Source organism: Melozone crissalis, unplaced genomic scaffold, assembly GCF_028551555.1.
Source record: "Melozone crissalis strain CALT ecotype California unplaced genomic scaffold, PUWL_Pcris_2 ptg000027l_1, whole genome shotgun sequence".
NCBI classification, from domain to species: domain Eukaryota; kingdom Metazoa; phylum Chordata; class Aves; order Passeriformes; family Passerellidae; genus Melozone; species Melozone crissalis.
In genome coordinates, this window is record NW_026535805.1 from 10,899,725 (window position 1) to 10,920,455 (window position 20,731).

General features: G+C 48.4%; 1 protein-coding gene across 4 annotated transcripts in view; it reads left to right on the top strand.

Moving 5' to 3' along the window:
- Positions 1–8,734: 8,734 nt before the first annotated feature.
- Positions 8,735–20,731, top strand: part of LOC128939191 (uncharacterized) — a 104,772-nt gene continuing 92,775 nt past the window's right edge. For all 4 annotated transcript variants that reach the window (XM_054280016.1, XM_054280013.1, XM_054280014.1 and 1 more), the window contains exon 1: positions 8,735–9,156. In XM_054280016.1, coding sequence (XP_054135991.1) covers positions 9,088–9,156 — 69 coding nt within the window. In that variant the 5' untranslated portion in view covers positions 8,735–9,087. The remainder of the gene's footprint in view (positions 9,157–20,731) is intronic.

The following is a 20,731-nucleotide window of genomic DNA, read 5'->3' on the forward strand; positions in this document are numbered from 1 at the left end:
AGTCTATGAGCCCAAGGGATTAGGCAGGGTTTTAAGGGTTGCATGCCTGGACTTAGGTAGTTGATTTCTCCCAAGATCCATTTTAGGGAACCTTGGGGTTTTTTTGTGGACATGGGCCTTGAGCCTTTAAATCATCTATCACCTCGGTTAAAAAACCTCACCTGTGTTCATGACCCCTTAGTATTTTCCCTAAATAGCAAAAATCTGCTGGAAGATAAAGTGGGTTGTAATTATGCAGTTTTATTGTCGCTGTCTTCATGACAGTGGCACGTAACAATAGTGAGCTCTGTTTAATTAACACTTTAAAAATATTTTTAAGGAGAAAGTCACATAAAACCGAGGATATGAAAATGAAACCATACAAACCAGTAATGTTTCAAAGCCTGGCTAATTTTCATCAGGCTTCATAGAAAATAACTTCCTTTGTCTTCAGGTAAAACCTGGAGATCTTAAGATTACACTTATATTGCTGTATGAAATTATGGGGGGACTGATTACATTTAGAAAGGAACACCCCTGCAGATGTATTCAGTTACACTGATCCTTGGGGTGCTACATCTCTTGGGAATGGTGCTGTTAAGTTTCTAGCATGTACTTGAGCTTTGAGCTTTTTTATGTTCTCTGAAGAACAGCACAGCATCTGACTGACAGCAGCAAACTGCACTGAAACGCAGGAACAACACTCCTTTGGACAGGATGCTAATTGCAGTGCTCCCAGTCACATACTTTTCCTGACCCATCTGTCTGGTCTAATCATAGCTCTTCCTCCTAACTCTTTGTGTCTGTCACCTCCTTAGCCCGACTCTTACCGTGACCTGAGTTTCATTTCTGTCAATGCAGCCACCACATTAGTGTCAGGACACACGGCCAGGGCTGAGATCAACGCTGACATAACGAGTGTCCTTTCTGATCTGTGCAGCTCCAGTCCATCTGGTGGGACTACTGCTCTCCTGTGCACTATGTGACCTGGGTATCCACCCACAGGCTGTGTTGGGACAGCTCTGGTATTGAGATGATGGTGCACTGTGGTGACATTAGCAGCAAGGAAGCGGGCAAAAGTACACTGAAATTCCATTTATCTGTGGGTATGATGAGTGTCTGCCATATATAACCAAATTAATCTGGCTCTTCAGAAGTCATCCCTTGGGTTTACAAGGGAGAAAAGAGGAGGGCTAGGAACTGATGAGATGAACATCTGATCCTTTAGATGGGATCTGTCTGTCCTGTATTTCTTGCCATTTGCTATGCATGCCTCCCAGAGATAGAGTCCCACATGCCTGCTACATGCGTGGCTTTATGGTGTGTGAGCAGGTTTATTCAGGGGATTCTATGCTGTGTATCTGGGCCCATTTCCCATCTAGAGGGCAAGCAGAACACATCTGAATAGATCTGGCTGAGAAAGAGGAGAGTTTTTTCAAAAACAGACTCCAGAAAATGACTCATTAATACCTCTAGGAATACTGGCTGTGCTGTGGAAACCAAGATGAAGAGTTTTTCTCTGCATTGCCTCCTCTGAGTGGAGTCAGGTGTGTGACCATACTTTGATTTGCCTTTGAGGGCTAGGAGCCTGGTGTGGGGCTATAACCTGTGTCAGGCTCTGATGCCTACTTCTCATGCACCCCAATGAAGGGAGGTCATCCTAGGGTGGGGTTTGGAGGCAGGCGTGATCCTTTCACTCTGACCTTCTGCACCAAGGGGGCTGGCAGAGCCTGGGAGCAGCAATTCTCATTAAGCAGCAACCTGGCTGGCGGTGTGTGAAGACTTGGAGCAGCAGCCTGGCTAGACTGCGTGAGACACCCAGACCTTTGGTTACTGAAGTGCGATTTCCTGCCCGAGCGTGTGCTCGCCGACATCAAGGAGCTCCTTGCTGCTGCTGCGGTACTGCCGCTTGTGCCCTCGGCCAGCCGGGACAACACGCACGGCCGCAGAGCTGGGGGAGCCCGGCAGCCCTGCATGTCCTGCATGCCCCGCATCCCCTGCATGTCCTGCATCCCATGTCCTGCATCCCCTGCACCCCCTGCATGCCCCGCATGCCGCGGTTCCCGGCGGAGCGGCCGGGCAGGGGGAGCCGGGACGGCGCCGTGCCGCGGTCTGCTGCGCCCCCTGGGGCCGCCCGGCGTCAATGCAGGCACGGAAGGAGTCGGGGACGAGACGCGAGAGGCTTTTCACGAGTGGAAACAAAGAGAAATGAGGGAATGATGGATGATAAGATCTCCATGAAAATATCTCACCCCCCGCCCTTTATCAGCCCTTTGTCTTAGCCCATCTTTTCTTGCCAGCTTGCCCCACTTTTTTGACCCTTTGTAGTGTTGGCGTGACTGCATGCAGAGCTCACGGTTTCTGATGCCAGATCTCATTTCCTCCCTCCCAAGGCTGTTTTCATCCTTGTTTACACAGCCTAGAGGGCTGCTTCAAGTGGAATTTTTGGTGAGTTGCTTGCAAATAACTGTCCTTAGCTGTGGGAAAGTGATAAAATTTTAATCATTTGGTCTTGGCCTCTAGAAGAATGGGGAGGAGGTACAGGTGCAATGTGCAATCACAGAGTTTAGAAAGCAAGGAATAAATAGCATGCTTGTGATTTATTCTCATTACAAAATCTTCTAAGGCCCCCTCCTTCCTTGGCTGGTCTAGCAATCTGGGCTTTTGAGGCAGAGGCTTGTGAAGACAAGTTATCTTTTTCTGTTCCTCACAGTGCAGTTTTATTGGATGCTTGGACCCCTTCCGTTTGCTTCTGGCTGGTTTGTGGCCACAAATCCTCGGTCATTTGCAGTTCTGCACTTATTTTAAGGACCATGTATTTTACCTGCCAGCCTTTCTTGGAGGATTCTGCTGTGCTGTCACTCCAGCAGAGGCCTCAGGCGCTGCTCCTGCTCCTCTCCCAGCCTTCCCTGCCATGCTGAGCCGCTCAGCAGCACAGCTTCACAGACACTGACTTCAGCAGACCCAAAAGTGTCTTCTCTGCCCTGCAAGGAGCAGATGGAGGTCCTGACAGTTCTGTGAAATATCACCAGTGCTGGCTGGTGTTTTCTGCTCACTGAATGGCAGTCTGAGAGGTCTGGCCAGGCTCAAAGTGGGGCCCTGTGGCCAGGAGTTGCCTAGGATGGCCCAGCATGGGTGTAGCCTGGCTGTTGCTCTCCTCATGCGTGCATTGTGCCCGTATTAAGGCATCAAGTTCCAACATGCGCGTCCTGAAAATTCTTCCTAGAACTTCTCTCCCTGGTGATACTGACTTGGCTCTTTTTTCATTTCCTTTAGAAGCACTGAAGCTGCTCACAAATACACATCTAGATGGGGTGCCTGACTAGAGGAACTGGGAAACCTCTTTGATCTTGAAAGCTGTGTTTTATTTATACACTTGGGATAAGCCCAGAGGCTGTCTGGGCAGCCAGGAAGTTCCAGAAAGGAATTTCCCCCCATCAGACCAGGAACCACAATAATATTTCCCCCCTTCCTCTTCAGAGACTGTGTGTGCTCATTTCCTAGCATTTTTGCTTTTGAAGTTTCTCATTTTGCAGAACCCTAGGACCTTTTCCTCTGTTGCTGCTCTTCTAAGCATTATAGTTTGAGGTTTCTTGTCTGTGACCTAAAGACCTCGGGTCTGAGGCAGCTGAGGAGCTGGTCAGCTCCTTCTGTGGGGCCAGACTGGGTGTTTCTTTCATATTTGGACTGGCTGCTCCTGAATACATGGCAGGGCTCAGAAGCACTGTGTAATCCCAGCTGAGGACTGGTTTTGAGAAGGCATTTGAAAAGGAAGAGACATGAGTGAGTTGCAGTGACTGTATTTGAGGGAAAGAAGGTCAGGTGAGACAATTCCTCTTCTCCAGGGATTAGAAAGAAGGTACCCAAAGCAGAAATCATTGCTTCTCTTTGCTTGTGTTTCTGAGGAGCCCAGCTGCCCTGCTACCCTGGAGTTTCTGGCTGGCTGAGCCGAGCTGTGAGTGCTGTCCCAGCAGCCTGTTACTGAGTGGGTGTCAGGGGGCCCTTCCAGGCCCTCTTGCAGAGGAGCACACGTCTGCAGTACCAGCAGGAGAAGCTCAGTGTAAATGCCTGCTCTCTCAGGCTCTCGTTGTATCTGCCACATGCTGACTTTCCAATTGGCCCAAGCAATTTGCAGGGAGAGAATGGGCAGCAAGGGAATTATAACAGAGATGGGGCTGCCCAGCAGTGCTGTTGATAGGATTGTCTCTTGTTATTATGTATGTCACGTGAGCTGTGCTGGAGCAGTCTCTGTTTCTCTATCAAACAGCATCTCTTCAATTTCCTTTTTCCTTCTTTTCTCTTCTATGGCAGTCAAAACCTGCATATGCCAAAACATGTATCCTAGGTACTTCATTGCTCAGATGAGTCTAAAGGATACATATGTAAAAGAGAACAAATAGCTGTTACCCTCAGCCACCTTTAACCAGCCCTTCTTGATTCTCCCTGAATGTCCAAAGTGTTTGCATGGCAGCAGCTGGCTCAGTTCTGGGACAGTTTGTAGGCTTTAAGATAATGGTGGGCAGTTCTCACCTTTGGTTGCTTACAGCTTTAGTGAAGGGCTCCTTCGTGTGTGGGATCTGTTTCCCAAGTGCCTGTCCCATCCTCCTGGTATAAAACCACACAGTCAGAGCTTGGAGAGCCCTTGTGTGTGCTGCAGCTTCACCCTGCAGCAGTGCCATGGGGTGTTTGTGCCTTGTGTGGTGGGGACTCGGCTTAGTTTGGCCTGTGCTAAGGCAGGCATGGTGCAGGGGCCGAGGCAGAGATGATCCCCTCTGGAGGAGCCCACAGGCTCAGCACTCGCACACCAGCAGGAGGAATGCCCTGTGGTTCCTGCTAGAAGTGATTGGTGGCTGGCTAGGGACAAGGCCTGGTGCCCTTTGTCTGTTTTGTCAGACAGACTATTCTGAGAACAACTCTCATTATTTTTTTGTGGATTGTCCTTCTCTTCTGCTTTTATCTACGTACACTGGACTGTGTTTGAATCTGCTCTGGAGCACCATTCAAGATGTGCCTGGCTTTGGGTCCATATCTTCCTCCAAGCAAGCTCCAGGCTCAGCTTTCATTCTGCTCCTGCCCTCCTATTCTCTTTCAGCATTTTCCTTGGCAGATGCTCCTTCCCTGCCTGGCGCTGGCAGTACCTCCAGTGTCTGTCTTGGACGCCACGCAGTTAGGGTCATAAGCAAGCAGGAACGGATGGGGTTTTTCCAGCTCAGCCTTGTCTCCCTCGGTGTAATGAGGGGAGATCCCCAACAGATGGCACTTGAAGCTTTTCCCTGGCTGGTTTTTCCCTCCAGCCTCGCGATGTGCACATCCATGTGTGCACAGATGCAGCATGAGCCTGTTACGGCACGGTGTGTGGAAAGAGGAGACCAAAAAGCGGTTCACTGTGTAACAAGGGGCGAGCAAATCCCCAGGTGACTTCAAAGGGTGAAAAAAGCATCTCTTTCCTTTTGAGAAGGCTTGGCCAGGCCTGCCTAATGAGGCTCTCTGCACCCACACACATTCCTGTTCTTGCACCTGGCAGTGTCAGTGGTACACCTTGGGCAGGATAAACTGCAGAAGGCATTAGCTTGTCCTCTAAGCACAGCAGGAAACACAGCCCAGAGGGAATCTGTGCATTAAACTCACTGCACTGTCTCACCCCTACTGCCTGTCTCTCATTGCACTGTTTGGTCAGGATTCCCACAGAGGAATGTCTCCAGGGGAAAGTAAGATGAGGCACAGCAGATATCCAGAGATGTCTTCCCCATGGCAGCAGTGGGCAGGAACACGTGGAAGTGAACCAGCACCCTGCCTCAACTCACAGCCCTCTCCCTGTCACCTCAGTGCCATGTGTTTCTGCAGGGAAACTTGCCACTTGCCTCCTCCTTTCTGCTCCTGGTCTGGCCAGGAGGAACTTAAAGAGCTCTTCAAGAAATGCTGGAGCAGGCATGTGGGTCTACCCTCAATGTTATGTGATGCATTTTTCATGCTTTTATCATGTGACCAGAGGAAACTTGGACTAGGTCTGAGATTTGAGATTTGGTTTGAACCCAGCAGGCAGATCAAAACTCCAGGGGTGAGAAACCCACAGGAACCAAGAACAGAGCAGAGTGATCACATGAGATGCTCGGGAACAGAAACCACTGAATTTTGCATAGCTCCAGCAGTGTGATCTAGTAACAGGCTAGATTACAGTCTGGGCACATACAGCTAGGGGCAGGGGGTACCACTTCTATTCTTGAATCTTCCACAGCTTTTCTCAGTGACCTTCAGAAAGTCAAGTAAGCTTCCCTGACTTCGGTTTTTCTTTGGGAATAATACTATGAATTATTCCTGGAAAATATTTTGCTATCCTCAGGTAGAAGTTACTCGGTAGTGTTCTGCAACCTGTATGTGGAGGAGCAATGTCTCCAGCCCTCTCAGGAAGCTTTCTTTCCACTATGTGATGCAGCAGTGTGACTTGTCATCTACTGGGAACCCATTCAGCACATTGAACCTCATCCTCAGGGCACAGATCACCTAAGGGTTGCAGCAGTAGGCTGTAGCTCTGCTTTCTGTGACGGTTTCTTTTCCTCTGGGGGCCTGCTAAATTGCTTGTTGCTCTTTGCAGCAGTGTGTCACTGTGCCTCACTCAGAGGAGATGCTGGATGCTGTGGATTGATGATTCTGGTCATATGAAATACAAAGCAAGAAAGAAACAGCTGCTCTGCAGGTATTTGCTGAAACACATATAGGTAAAGGTTGCAGAAGCAGGATTTGCAGAATTAATTTCTCTCAAATTGCAAGTGCCCCAAAAAAGAACTTGTTCATCAGCACTTCATCAGCACTTGTTTTTGCTGCTTGCCCTGAAAGGCCTGGCCCTGCAGCAGGTTAGGAGGCCTAACACAACCCCTTCCCAGTCTGGGCTCCCCACTGCTGTCCTGTGGTGTAGTGGGGTGCGGTGAGCTCAGGTAGAGCCTGTGATGTGTTACACTTGGGATGGCAGGTTCTGCTTTTCCCTGTTTTAGGAAGCTTTTTCAGCTTAATCTCTTCTGAAACAAACAGCTGGGCCCTGGCATGTGCCTGCCCCCATGCTTGATCTCTGAATGGGAAAGAAAATTATACACAGTAGTTTAAGCTGACTGTGGTTTATGGGTTATATCTTACAGACCATTACAAGGACTGCCAGTGTCTCCAGAGTTGAAATAAGGAATGAATAAAGGCTTAAGGAATTTTGCTTTATATGGAAAAAAAAAAAGGAAAAAATTATTAGAGAGCCTCACTTGTTGGACTTTAGAATATATATTGGTTATGTCTCAGGAATAATTCTTATCTAGCAAAATATAACATTGCATATCTCTATGGAGGATTTCTGGTTTCAGTTAGCATTTTACTCCCTCCTGTTGGATGCAGGATGCCAGACTAGCAATCTGCTCGAGTGCAGTATTCCCTGGGTTTTTTTAATCCATACAATAAGAAAAGCAGAAGTACCTGTAGCAATATGTGGTGGCTTAGAGTCATAAGGTTGGATTGTGATTTCAATTTGGTGTGAACTCGGGGAAAAATAGGTGAAAACAAGTCCATAGTGTGAATGCAGAATGCACAGATCAAGTATGGTTTAACAGCTGAGACAGTGCCCTACTGCAGACATCTTCTAAGAAGGCACTATCTGAAAAGCAAAAATTGCTTTCTGGCTCAGACTCTCTGCTTGTTGTACTCCTTCAAGAAAAAATACTTTGCTAAGTGGAGCTGAACCGAGGCCCTTTCCCCCGCAGCAAAGATGTGCTCTCTCTTTCCCACAGTCAGCACTTTAGGAGTGCTCTTATCTTGTTACAGGCCTGCTGGCTGAGAACGGGGAACCCACAGTTAAGCAGCCTGCGCTCCTCTGGAATCTGTACACAAGCAGAGACCTCTGCAATGCTCCCTGGCTTGTCCCAGGAGGAAGGTTGGGACAAAAGGCTCTGCTGGCCCCCAAGGACTGGGAATGGGCAAAAGGGACCTTTCACCCAGACACGGGGAGTGCATCGCTGGCACGGAGCTGGCAGTGGGTGAAAGCCCTTTGTTGTTACTGCTGCCAAACGTGTCGGCGCCTTCCTGTGGGTTCAAAGTGGCCGGGAGCCTATCAGTCAGCCCCTGATAACTTTCCCGACTGTTTTGCCAGGGAGGTGCTGAGGGACTGCCCATGGAAACGGGGCACCTTGCTCGTGCCCGAGGATGGCTGGTGCAGCAGGAGCTGGTGCCGGCCTGGCCCCGCGCCTGCGTTTCTGTGGGGAAGGGCTGTGGCGACTTCCCTGCTGCTGGGGTGGCTCAAGGGACTCGAAACCGGACCCCCGAGCCCTCCCTATGGATCTGGCTCTGGATCGGAGGGCAGAACAGACAGGTCACGGCATCCCGTTGTGGGATCCCTGGACTGAGCGGGCTGCGAGCCAGGATGCGGTAGCGTAGAGCCAGCTACCAGTCCCCCATATCCCGAGCAGCTCGGGGACCCAAGGAACGCCGGCGGCCGGGAAGGGCCGGTGACCCTTTAAGCGGAGTCCCCGCCCCGTGCCGCCCCGTCCCGCCCCGTGCCGCTCCGTCCCGCCCCGTCGGGCCAATGTGCGCCGCGGCTGCCGCGCTGCTCGGTACAAGTTTCCCGTGGCGGCGGTGCCGGAGGGAGCCCGGGGTGGCGGCGGCCCGCTGTAGCGGCGGGGCGCGATGCCCGATGCCCGCCCGGGGCTGACCGGGCGGCAGCGCTGCCATGAGCGGAGCCCGGCGCCTCGGCCAGCGAGCTCTGCCGTCCCGCAGTGAGCGCTCTGCGCCGAGTGTCTCTCGTCCCCTGCAGCACGCTGCCAGCTGGTACCTCCCTCCTTTCTGAAGCGTAACTGAGGAGGGGGTGGAAGGCAGAGGAAGTTTGGTGCTCAGTTTTTTTCTGTAGGCTTTGCAGAAGGATTCCCTGTGCGTGGCAGCGCGGAGGGCTGCAGGACGGGGTGCGGAGGGGCAGGGGCACGGCCGGAGCCGGGGCTGTGCGGAGCCGTGCCCCGCCGCGTACCTGCGGCGCTGGATGCGAGCTCCGCGCAGCTCCGCCGAGCGTAGCGGCAGCGGCGCGGCTGATGCAGATGCGTGCATGTGTGTGTGCTTAACCCTTTCTTGGCTCCTCGGATTTGTACCATGCTGAAGATCCTCACCAAAAAGCTCAGGAACCAGAGTTTGAACGAAATCCAACCTTTCCAGCTAAAGGTAAGGAAAGCCGGTTTTGTCTCGGTTTTTGTTTTTTTTTTTTGTCCCCTTTAGGTAACTACTGAGAGGGCCTTGAGAAGCTGGAAACTTGCAGTGTTTATTATGCTGGGTCAGTTTCCTCTCAGCCAGTGTGCTCAGGAGCAACTGGCCTACGCTGTATTCCTGTTACTTAAAGTCCCGTTCCTTTGCACTCAGAGTTACCCTGCACAATTCAGATAATACAGAAAGGTGTATGGAGATAGATGTATCTGTCTCTTCTTCAGAATGTTTTCCTTTTGATGGGATTCGCATTTAACTGTGTAGGCATTTGCCTAGATACCTTTGTACGTAGGCAATCCGTAGCCTCTCAGCCCTTTCCAGGTTAGAACCCCACTGTGCTAGGCACTGTACAAACATGATTTACCTAAAATGCCTTTCAGCTCTTTATTTGCATTTCTCCTTCTTCTGGTCCTCAAGGCCAGAATCTGAGCTGAAGTTTGCAGGCTAGGTCATTGCTTTGACCCATAGCTTTCCAGATTCTTCTTACATCCGTTTTTAATGTTTAAAATAAAACTGAGGACCACAGATTCAGGATGAGAACTGTCTAAGCCCTTCCTGCCAAATATAAAGAGGAATTTTTGAGCCATATATACCGCAGGATAAAAATGGAGCCATGACGAATGCGAAAAAAATACCAAATCCTGATTTGGCAAAATTGTTGTGAACCAAGGGATATCCCCTGAAATCAGCAGAGTTACTCTGGATTGGCACCAATGCTGTGGGAAGTGCAGCACCTGGCCCCAAATAAAAGAAGGGATCTGGGAAAAGTAGCAGCCCTCGTTGCCTGAGTTGGGGGCTGGGGAATCCGTATACCAGACTCTAGTGGAGTCTTTTGTATGTGTTACACAGAGGCTCGTTGCCGTGTGGCTGCACTTCTGCGCAGCCACTCTGGACAGGCTGATGGCAACTTTGATGAAACATCAGCACTGTTTCTAACAAAGTTTGCTCTACTTCTTCCTCCGGGGATTTCACGTTCTGTGGCTCTCAGGGGAGGCAGGGTTAGGTTTTATTTTTGGAAGTAAAGTAAGGGCAATGCTTTAGGTTGTAGCGGATTGATTCAGTGCAGAGTATTTACAGAGGCAGTGAGGGTTTTCTTAACACTGTGTTTCTGGACCTTACAGCTGTAATCTCTTCCTTTAACTTTCTTGTTTGTCTCTTGGAACCTCAGGTTGTGAAACCGTGAGACTCTTTGGAAGGAGCTCTCAGAGGTGGATACAGCCTTCAGGATGCTTGGAGGCATGCAGGAAAATGTGCCTGAGTGGGCATCTGCAGCCATTTTGTTCATGTTAGTGCCAGGGTTTTGTGCTGCAGACAGGTGGTCTGCATTTTTGCAGGCTCAGTAGAGGCAGTTCAGCTTGCACTGTGCCTTGCTTGCAAGGCTGTTCCATAGCCCATCAGAGCTGTCTCTGCAGCCTGCAGTGGGGAGTGCTACAATGACTGGTACACATGTGTATGGGCAGAAAGCCAGATGTGCAAACTCTGGGTTTAAATCTGTTTTGTCGGCCTTTGGGGACCTTGTGCAGCTGCCTGGTCTTGGTTGAGCCTTGCAGCAGCATACTGATTGCTTAATGGAGTGTGCAGTGCTCTGTCTTAGATGTTGGACCAGAGCTCCTTGCAGGTATGGACCCTGGCTAGGTGTCACAGGGGTGAGCAGTGTGGAACCTTCTGGTGGCTGTGCTGTGCTTCATGGACCCTGTGTCAAGGCCAAATGTCCTGTGCTGTTTTGCTCTGCTGCCCTCGTGATGTGGGGCTGCCAGGCACTGACCAGACTCAGCCTTCTTGGCCTTGGTCTGTGTCTGTGCAGGTCTGTAGGTAGTCTGGCTTGTATGGAAAATGCATTATTTAAAAGGTCCAGTGTGCTGTCATTGAAATCTACTGACAAGTTAGGTGAGAGCACAGAACCAGGTCTGTAGAGGTCTGTAGCCCTGTAAGTGGAGAATGAGCATCAAGTTTAGATAGAGTAAGAATTGATCTACATTGACCACTCAAACCAAGTGCTTTCTGAACTTTAATAACAGTGTGCTTAGCTGCTCATCTCCTTCATTGCCCACTCACTTTAGCACTTTGACTTTTTTTGGAAGTTCCCAAATTGAAGGTAAAGCAAGCTGCTGGTGTGCTTCTAGATTACAACTGTACTGAAATTAGCCAAAGTCCCAGGAAACTTTCCTTGGGTAAATTGTCAACTCATTTTTACAAGTGCGGAAGACTTGACCAATCTTGGATTGGCATCCAAGCTTTGGGAATCTTTTCAGGATGAAATTTCTGCCCACTATAAAGGCTTTATTTTTGTATGGTGTGTCTTGAATTGGTTTAGTGTGGCTGTAATAGGGCCTCCTAATTTTTCCCTGCTTGGAGAAGCTGAGAGGATGCCATGGCCTTCTGTAAGTGAAACCAAAAAATATGCAATCTGGGTGTTGATGTAATGGACTTCTCTTTTTCCATTCTAAAGCTGGCCTTTAGGCAGTTGGCAGCTAGGGCTCCTCAGAGGACTTTGACTCCAGATGTGCTGGTGTCTCTCAGAAAGTGTCCCTCCATTTCCCTTTCACCAGAAGTCACCATGGTGGGAAGGGAGGGACTGACTGACACTTCACCTGATGTTGGGTTAGCCTGCTCAGCCAGCAGTTTCTGATAAGGGTGGCTGGGCTGTCAAGTGTGATAGTTGGGGTTCAAATTTGAGCGCCTCGCCTTGGAAGACAGCTGACCTTGCTTCACAGAATCCCAGAATGGGTAAGGTTGGAAGGGATCATCTGTTCCAGGCTCCCTGCTCAAGCAGGGTCATGCTAGAGCATGTGGCACAGGATTGTGTCCAGGGAGCTCTTGAATAACTCCAGTGAGGAAAACTCCACAACCTCTCTGGACTTGGTCGCCCACACAGTAAAGACGTTCTTCCTCATGTTCACGTGGAACTTCCTGTGCATCGGTCTGTTCCTGCCTGTTGCCCCTTGTCCTGTTGCTCAGCACCACTGAGAAGAGCCTGGTTCCACCTTCTTGACACCCCCTCTTTAGGTGTTTATATACATTGGTGAGATTCTCTCTATTGCCTCTGTTTGAAACTGACCAGGCCCAGCTCCCTCAGCCTTTCCTGGTAAGAGAGATGTTCCAGTCCCTTAACAATCAGTTACCCTCCACTGGACCCACTCAGGAGCCCCACGTCTCTCTTGTACTGAGGAGCCCAGCACTGGACACAGCACTCCAGATGTGCCTCACCAGAGCTGAGCAGAGGGGCAGGATCACCTTGACCTGCTGGCACTGCTCTTCCTACTGCACCCCAGGATACAGGGGCCTCCTTAGCCACAGGACACGCTGCTGGCTCATGGATGGCTTGTTGTCCATCGGGACCCTCAGGTCCTTCTCCACAGAGCTGCTTTCCGGTACCTGAGCCTGTGCAGGTCCATATGGTTATTCTTCCCCAGGTGCAGGACTCTGCATTTACCTTTGTTGAATTTCAGAAGATTCCTCTGTCCCCATCTCTCCAACCTGTCCTTCTGAAGGGCTGCACAGCCCTCTGGGGTATCAGCCATTCTTCCAAAATTTGTGACATCAGTGAACTTGATGTGGAGGCATCTGCCCCTTCATCCAAGTCGTTGATGAGTGAGTAAAACAATATTGGGCCCAGTATGGAACCTTTGGGGACACCACTAATGACAGGCCTTCATCCAGACTATCTGGCGCTGATTATGACCATCATCCAGTTCTCAATCCACTTCTCTGTCCACTCATCCAGTCCATGCTTCCTGAGTTTGCCCTAGAGGATGTTGTGAGAGCAGTATTGAAAGTCTTGCTGAAGTCAATGTAGGCAATATCCACTGTTCTCCCTTTGTCCAGCCAGGCAATTGTTTCATTTTAGAAGGCAATTGAGTGTATCAAGCATGACATTGGTAAATTCATGTTGACTACTCCTTGTCATCCATGTGGATAGACATGGCCTCCAGAATGAGGTACTCCATCACATTTCTAGGGATTGAGGTGAGGCAGACTGGCTAGTAGTTCCCTGGCTCCTAATTCTTGCCTTTTTTGAAGACTGGGATAACATTTGCGTTTTTCCAGTTCTCAGGCGCCTCTCTCTGATCACCACAACCTTCCAGAGATGATCCTGAATGGCCTAGCCGTGGTATTTACCAGCTTTCTCAACATTTGTGAAGCGTCTCATCAGAGCCTGTGGAGTTGTGCATGTCAAGTTTCCTGAGGTGTCTTTCCATTGGATACTTGTGTCCCTGTAGCAGGGGCAGCATGTCCACTCCTGAGCTCATAGCACAGCCTGTTAGCTTAAGAGCTTCAGCTCTTCAACCTTCAGCTGCTGTGGCTCAGTCCAGGAGAGGAGATGTCATTGCCTGGTGCCTTGGTCTTTGGTCTACCACTTGTTTCAGTGGTCTGGTGTTGTTGGCTAGATAGTAGGCCAGATTCAGGAACCTTTTGGGCTGCTTTTGAGCCAGAAGTAGATCTGACTTCAAAAGTTAGGGATCATCTTTGGTAACTGCTGGCAACTAAGTCTGTTGCAGAGCACTTGAGACAGAAGGAAAAAAGTGGGATCGGGGGAGTGTGGTAGTGGAATGCTTCAAAACCAGCAAAGTGAGAGGGGCCTGTAACTCAATGCCTGATTTGAATTTTTTTTTGTGTTGGTTGTCCAGTGTTACAGTCTAGTATAGTTTATTATTTTCTTTCCTAGTTTTCGACTTGTAGCCCTGAGAAGCACTTCCTGAACTACTAAGTCAGGCTGATCAAGGAGCTTTTAAAATGCCTATCTTGGGCTTACATGTGGGTTTGTGATGGAGTGCTGATATTGAGCCCTTAGAAGTGTTCTGTAACAAACTCCATGAGCTTTCTGTAAATCAAATGTCTTATTCATCCCCACAGTTTGGGGTAGGGATTTCTCACACAAATGTTTCTTCCAAGTTTCTCTTTAACTCTTGGGGCCTTGCTATTTATGTAGTGGCTCAAGTGTGGGTGTCTGTTTTCTGAGTTTTGCTTGCAAGCAAGCTCCTTCGGGCAGGGAGCATCTGGCTGGAACAAGTCTGTGCATTGCCAGTCAAACTAAGCCCTTAATTAGTGGCCCTAGGTGTTATCAGAATGAAACAGTTGGATTGTGGTGTGTTAAAAAATTAACTGGCTGGAACATGCAGCTAAAGAAGACTGAGGACTTTAAAGGTGGCAATTTCATTCCAGCTTTCTGTTGACACAAACAACTTTGGAGGTGATACAACTGATGTTTTAATCAACAAAAGCTGTTAAATTACTTATGTACTTGGCATATTCACGTTGGTCTTGAGCAGGGATAATACAGACATGTTTGTCACTTCGTTTGTATCAGTGATACAAAGTCAAATGTGAGTGTTCTGGTGACAGGGCATTTCTCTTCTACATAACTTTAGCCTTATATTTGCTTAAAGGGAACTGGGTGCTAGGTGCTAGCAAAGCCACTGTGTCAGTTCTCTTCATGTACTCTTGCAGCTTGTATGTGAGCATACACATCACTGGGGGCCAGAAAGTCATCTCAGTTATTTCCTGCTGGCATCTGTGTCTGGAATCAGCTGAAGGACTCTGGTCTGGCTGGCCAGCCCTGACAGGCAACTGGGAATCATCTTCATCCTCCCTGTGTGAAGGGGATTCAGATGGCTGTGCAAAGTGAACCTCAAGGCTGCAGGCAGTGACTCCCTCAGTCAGTGTCCCTGTGGTAACTTTTTACTCTGTGGAGCTGGGAGCATTATTTTTTTTCTTCTTAGACCAAAAAAAGAGTGGAGTAGCATTATTATTGATGCACAGTGGGTATGCTGTCAAAGACCTGCATAAGCGCTCAGGCTTACTTTGAATGAGGACAGACTGATTTCTGCCTTCCTTTGGGATGACTGCTCATCATGTGTCACAGGTCTTCAGCTTGGCACAGGGAAAATTTAGCTTTGTCTGCTGTGGTGTATGCAGGTTTCCTCTCCTTTGTGGGTTTTTCAGCAGATGCCACAGGTTCATCCTCTAGAGCTGGAGGACTTTGTTTTACATTGAAACGTTGCTTTTCTTCCTGTTACACCAGCTGGCTACATTAGGTGCTTCTGGTTTGTCCTAATCGCAGGAAAGACACAAACATGTGAATCTAAGTGTGCAAGTACAATTTTGATTTTTGGAGTACCTGTGAATATGCCTGAAGTTAGGCTTGTGATAATTTGGACTGAAAATATGTATGTTGGTGGGTTAGATAGATACTTAGCTAAGTAAGGTAAGTGCTGTGATAGATATTTAGTTAAGGCAAAGAGTAGAACAGGCAATCCCAGCCACTTTAAGCCTTAGGTTTTTGAGACTTCTGCCTGAGGCATTGTAAAATAATGGGTCTGCGCTTCTTTCGACTTGGCTTTGAAGATCTGGATCTTTAAGGGTTGTCATCTTTTCTCTGCAGACATTCAGCACTGATAATCTCCTGTAATGACTTAATTCCAAAGAGTGATACTTCAGACAAATTGCAGATGCTGCATATACAGCATGATGGGGCATTCATGGAAATTGAGGTAGTGTGAGACATTCTCTCAGCTGCCTTTGTGATGGATAGGAAACTATGGAGGAGCTTAAAAAAAGTCCACCTCCCAAAGGCACAAAGAAATCTCATTACTTTTCCTTGTATTTCCCAATTTTTGGTTTTTATTTGAATGAAAAACTAGATTCTGAAAAGCCAGTGCTATGTATTTGGGGATTTCAGTGAAAACTGATTATTTTTCTTTGCTGGATAGTGCAGTTCTTAATTTCCTGCTGTCATGCATTGTCCTACAAGTTCCAAATTTGTTGCACTGTTTGGGATGCTAAATGTCTTCTTGAGCACGTAAAGAGCTCATATTTGAGGTGAAAACAAAAAGCAAAACCAGGTCATTATTTATTTTAATTATATGGCTTTCACAAAAAAGTGGGTTCACTTTTTTTTTTTTTTTTGAGTAGTAAAAAGCAAGGCTTGCATGTGCTTAGGAGATTTCTGTGGAGTGGTGGGTGGGCAGGGCACCGTTCTGCTGTAATGTGTCAGCCTGGCCAGCTTCCCTGGCTGTTCCTGGGGCACGCCTGGGGTCACAGCAGTGTTGTTGGGCTCCGTCAGAATGGGAACCAAGGGCTGTATTCCCTTTTCAGCGGGAAATAACCCTCCCACACACATTGTAGGCAGCGCCGGCCCCTCCCACCCCCGTGCCTTTATCTGTAACCCTGTTCTCCTGTTGAGTGGGATTCAGGTTGCCGGGTGATCCAGCTCTTCCTAGCAACCGGCACGGCAGGTATGTGTGTGCTGGGCTGTGTGCTGCCCCAGGAGCTGCTGGACGTGGCCCTGGGCAGCGCCTGCTGGTCCCCTTGTCCCCTGCCACCGGTGAGCAGCAGCCAGCCGGCTAAGCTGTTTGTGAATAGGCACCAGCACCACCCACAAGTGCTCAGCGGGAACACCCAGGCGAGGATTTAGAGAAAAGCCAATTAGTTGTGACCTTTATGTGCACTGAAAGCATTCCCTGTGCAGCGAACTCTGCTGTGACCCAGGCCTGGGAGTCGATGTAAGGGACACATGGCCCAGTGTGACCTGTGCAGAGCTGTGTCCATGCCAGTGTGGGCACAGGGCTCCCCAAGCTGTGGGGATGCAGTTTCTTCTGTTTTGGCATGGTCACGCCTTGTGGATGGACAGCTCAGGGTGTCTCTAGGCATTTCTTCCCTCTCTTGCTATGTTCTTGTTTTTGTGCCCATTATAACGTCCTCTCTGCCATGGACTGGTCTGTTTGGACACAGACCTGGCATCCATGTGTACCTCAGCCTATACGTCACACTGGATGGTTCAGTTCCTCTAGGACAGGCATTTTCAGGCTGGGGCATCTCAGGAGCTGGCTGAGGCAGAGGGAGAAGATCTTGCATGATGATGAGAGTTTTTTGTTTGTTTGTTTTTGTCTGCTTTTGTTTTGTTGTTTTAATCTCCTTTGTAATCACTGCAGCACACCAAGTGCTCAACCAGGTGAACTTTTGTTGTTGTCCTGTTGAGCAGCTCTAGCAGAATTGGAATGGCACAACAGAGTACACTTGTGAAGAACTCACATGATTGGTTCTCTGGACCATCCTTGTTGGCTTCATGGAAGGTGAAATACCATGGATGCTTATGGAAACTCCCTGTTGAACTTGTATGTAAGAAAGTATCTTGCTTGGTACATTTGCACTGAAGCTGCCTCATGGCTGCATGTGCAATAATCCAAATCCTGATTCTTTCTAGTTATTCTGTGTTAGCACAACAGAATGTCATCTAAGGGTGGCAGGGGCTAAAAGCCTAAAGAAGATTCTGTGAGTGCTTCCCAAAGCAGCTGATGTGGACCAGCCCCTTATTTCTTTGTTTCCAGCCCTCTCCTCCCCCAGCCCTTTTCTTCAGGCAGCTCATCACCCAGGCTCAGCCTGCTGCAGAGAACTGCAGCTTGCCCAGGCATGAGCTGTGGTGCTGCGAGCAGATCAATGTCTGTGTGTCTGGCGTGCACCCTTTGGATGAGTGTTGTGAGCCAGGAGATGGGTGAAACCTGGGGAGGTGTCCCTAAGGCATAGGGATACCCATGGCATAGGGATACCTGGTAGGTTGTGGGTTGCCTCCCTCAAACTGCGTGGCTGGCTTGGTTGGTCCTTGTGCCCAGCAAACACAGCTGAGAAAAGGCCTCTGCAGCTTTGCCTGGATTCACCTCCCCATCCTAGCTCCAGCATCAGGCCACATGAGAAGAACTCTGAGTTCAGGGCTTGAAATGCTTTCTAAGGAGGAAAAGGAAACCAATGCCTGCATTTAGGTCTCCAGAGGAGGCTTTTGTTAGTCGTGTCTCCTGTTTCATGGATAGATTCACCTGAGGTTTGTTGCCTGACTTCAGGTAGATGGTGCTTATCTAAATTCAGACTTATGAAAGGATGGGAGATGTCTGGTATTTGTGAGATGTCCAAATGCCTCAATATTCATAAATGTCCACAATGAGAGTAGGCAGGCCTTAGTTTCTGATATATCTAGGGATATATACTTTTGCTTGGTATCTGATTAATTGATTTGTCTGGGCTACAAACCTGTTTTTGAGCCAGGATTTCAAGGAGATCAGTCAATTTGAGTTGCTGATAGCACAAAGATCCTACCCCTTCACACCTATTTTATTCAGCAATCTGTCTCATCTTAGTCCTTCCTAACAGGGTCACATTGTTTCCATGATGCATGCTGGTTTTTATTTAACTGATGTCCTTACTTCTTGGCATAACACAATCTACCAAGCTCTATATGGACATAAGATGAGAATAAAATTTCCTTTGGTTGAATGGGGAATTTCCCATCTCAAGGAAAGGTGCCAGACAGGCAGCTAAGTTCTCCAGTTTGCTAAGAGTGTGTCTGGATGTAAGCTGGAAAAATATAAAATAATCCTTCCATATCCTGTCACCCAGTTATTACACACAAAGCTAAGTGGTTATTCCAGACAGTTGTCTGCAGCCAGACTATTCTTGTGTGGGTTTTTTTTTTAAATATAGTTTTTTCTTTATTTCTATGAGTTGGTCATTCCAAAGGAATAAAGTTCTATGGTAAAGGCTAATTAAGAGGAAAGAACAGAGATATTTGGTGTGAAGCCTATAAACTGAAATAATTTAGAGGCTTGAAAAATCAGCAGCTTCCACGTATAGATTTTTTTGTTCTCAGAGAACCCTTTTTGTTCTGGCTTGGACAGAGCCAATCACTTTTGGGAAACCCCTCAATAGTGTTTTGCAGAGGGCTGCAGTGCAGTGCAGCTTTTCCTATCTTGCCCCTGAACTGATATGTGGGAATGCTAATTCAGTATGTGGTGCTGGGACACTGTCTCAGGAGCACTCTGTGATGGGGTGAGTTGGACCTGGCAGGACACTGTCCCACTTTGCTCTGTGCATCCCCCTTGCCTTGTGACATTGCAAGTAATTCCATGGTGCTCTGTGTCCCACTTCCATAAATGGGATTTGGGAGCATCCATCCCATATTAGACCTACAGTTTCCCCCAATAGCCTATCCTCCTGCATTAGTAACCTAGTAAGCTTCTTCTGCCTAAGCCTGTTCATTTTACACCACCAAATCTGTGTAGGGCTATTTACATGCAGAACATCCAGTATTTCACACCTTAACTACACACTGCCAAGTTATCACCTGTTATTTGTTTAGGACCTACCTCATACTAATGAAATTTTGTGCCTTTTGTGCTGTGTTTTGGAGAAAAGAGAGAATTTGAATATTCAGTCTTCTTTTCTAGGTCATCCTCTATGTGTGGGATGATTTGACAACCCATTTGTCAGATTTTCCCAACTAGGAACCACTTGGAATCCCAAAATATTTACCAGGAAAGGATCTGGTGCAGTGAGAGACATTACAAGTTATGACATGTTCCTAACTCTTACTTTGAAGGTGCCTGACCTGACGGATCAAAGACCTGGTCTGAAAGGATTAACCTTCTGGTTTGCTCTCTGATAAAACACAAGAAGTTTGGTGTAAATCCACAGAGATGAAACAGCTCTCATCTGCTTGCACTCAGAGGGGTTAATGTGAGGTTTTAAGGGGAGGAGAAGCCTGAAATGTCTCATGTGCTCCAAATGTATTTTCCAGCCTGACTGTAAGGCATTGTTCCTTGTGTTTGCAAATGTGGCTAATGTAGTTCTTTATGGCTGAACAGAGGTGAGTGTCGAGTGAAGTCTCCCAACACAAGCAGCTTCTCCTCGGCTAAGGAAGTCTCTCAGGGCAAAGGCACTTGCCCTCTGAGTCTTTTGAGTAGGGAATGGAGAAACTGTTACCAGATGTGTTGTTTATGCCAGCTGCTGTCAGCCGTGCTTCCCTGGTTGAGGGCACTCATGGAATGCTGAGGAGCTGCTGAAAACTGCCTGAGAAGCTGGCCTGTCCAAAGAAACCTTTCCCCATCACAGCAATAGTAACTGGGCTAGGCTGGTGGGGTGGGCTGTCACTCGGGAGGGCTGTGTTTAAATCCCTGTGGCCAAGGCAGGAATGGCTGGCACTGGTGTGAGCATCCAGCTCCCATCCTCCCTCCCTGAGCAAATGCATTACAGATAAGATTAGCTGTTAGAGGTGCCTCTCCAGTTCTAGGTGTCCCTTGTACTGTCTTCCTCTTGTGTCTGAGAGGGTTTTAAGCCTCTGATAAAGTGTTGCTTTTAAGCTGACTACTTGGAGCTGAGGTTTAGCAGCAAATGGGCTGTAAATTACAGATGGAGCTAAATCACTATATCTCAGTGCAGCGTGGATGAGGCCCTGTGAAGAAGGTCTTTAATCCTTCGGGTCCTTTTTGTCTTCCTGGATTGCTGTGCTTTGTGGTGTCAGCACTGCTGAATAACACTGCTCCTGCCGGGTGTGAGCCAGGGATTGCCAGGGCTCTGAGCTGAGAGCTGTCAGGGAGTGGATCTTCTTTGCAAAGGGATCTCTTTACATCACAACTCTGTTGCTGCTTCTTTCTGATATAGTTCTTTGTTAGCTCTCATCTGAGCTATGTTGTCTCCCCTCACAGGATGAAAAAGCCTAACAGGTGAATGCCACCCTCATGAGACTCCTTGAAACTTGTATAGGAATTAG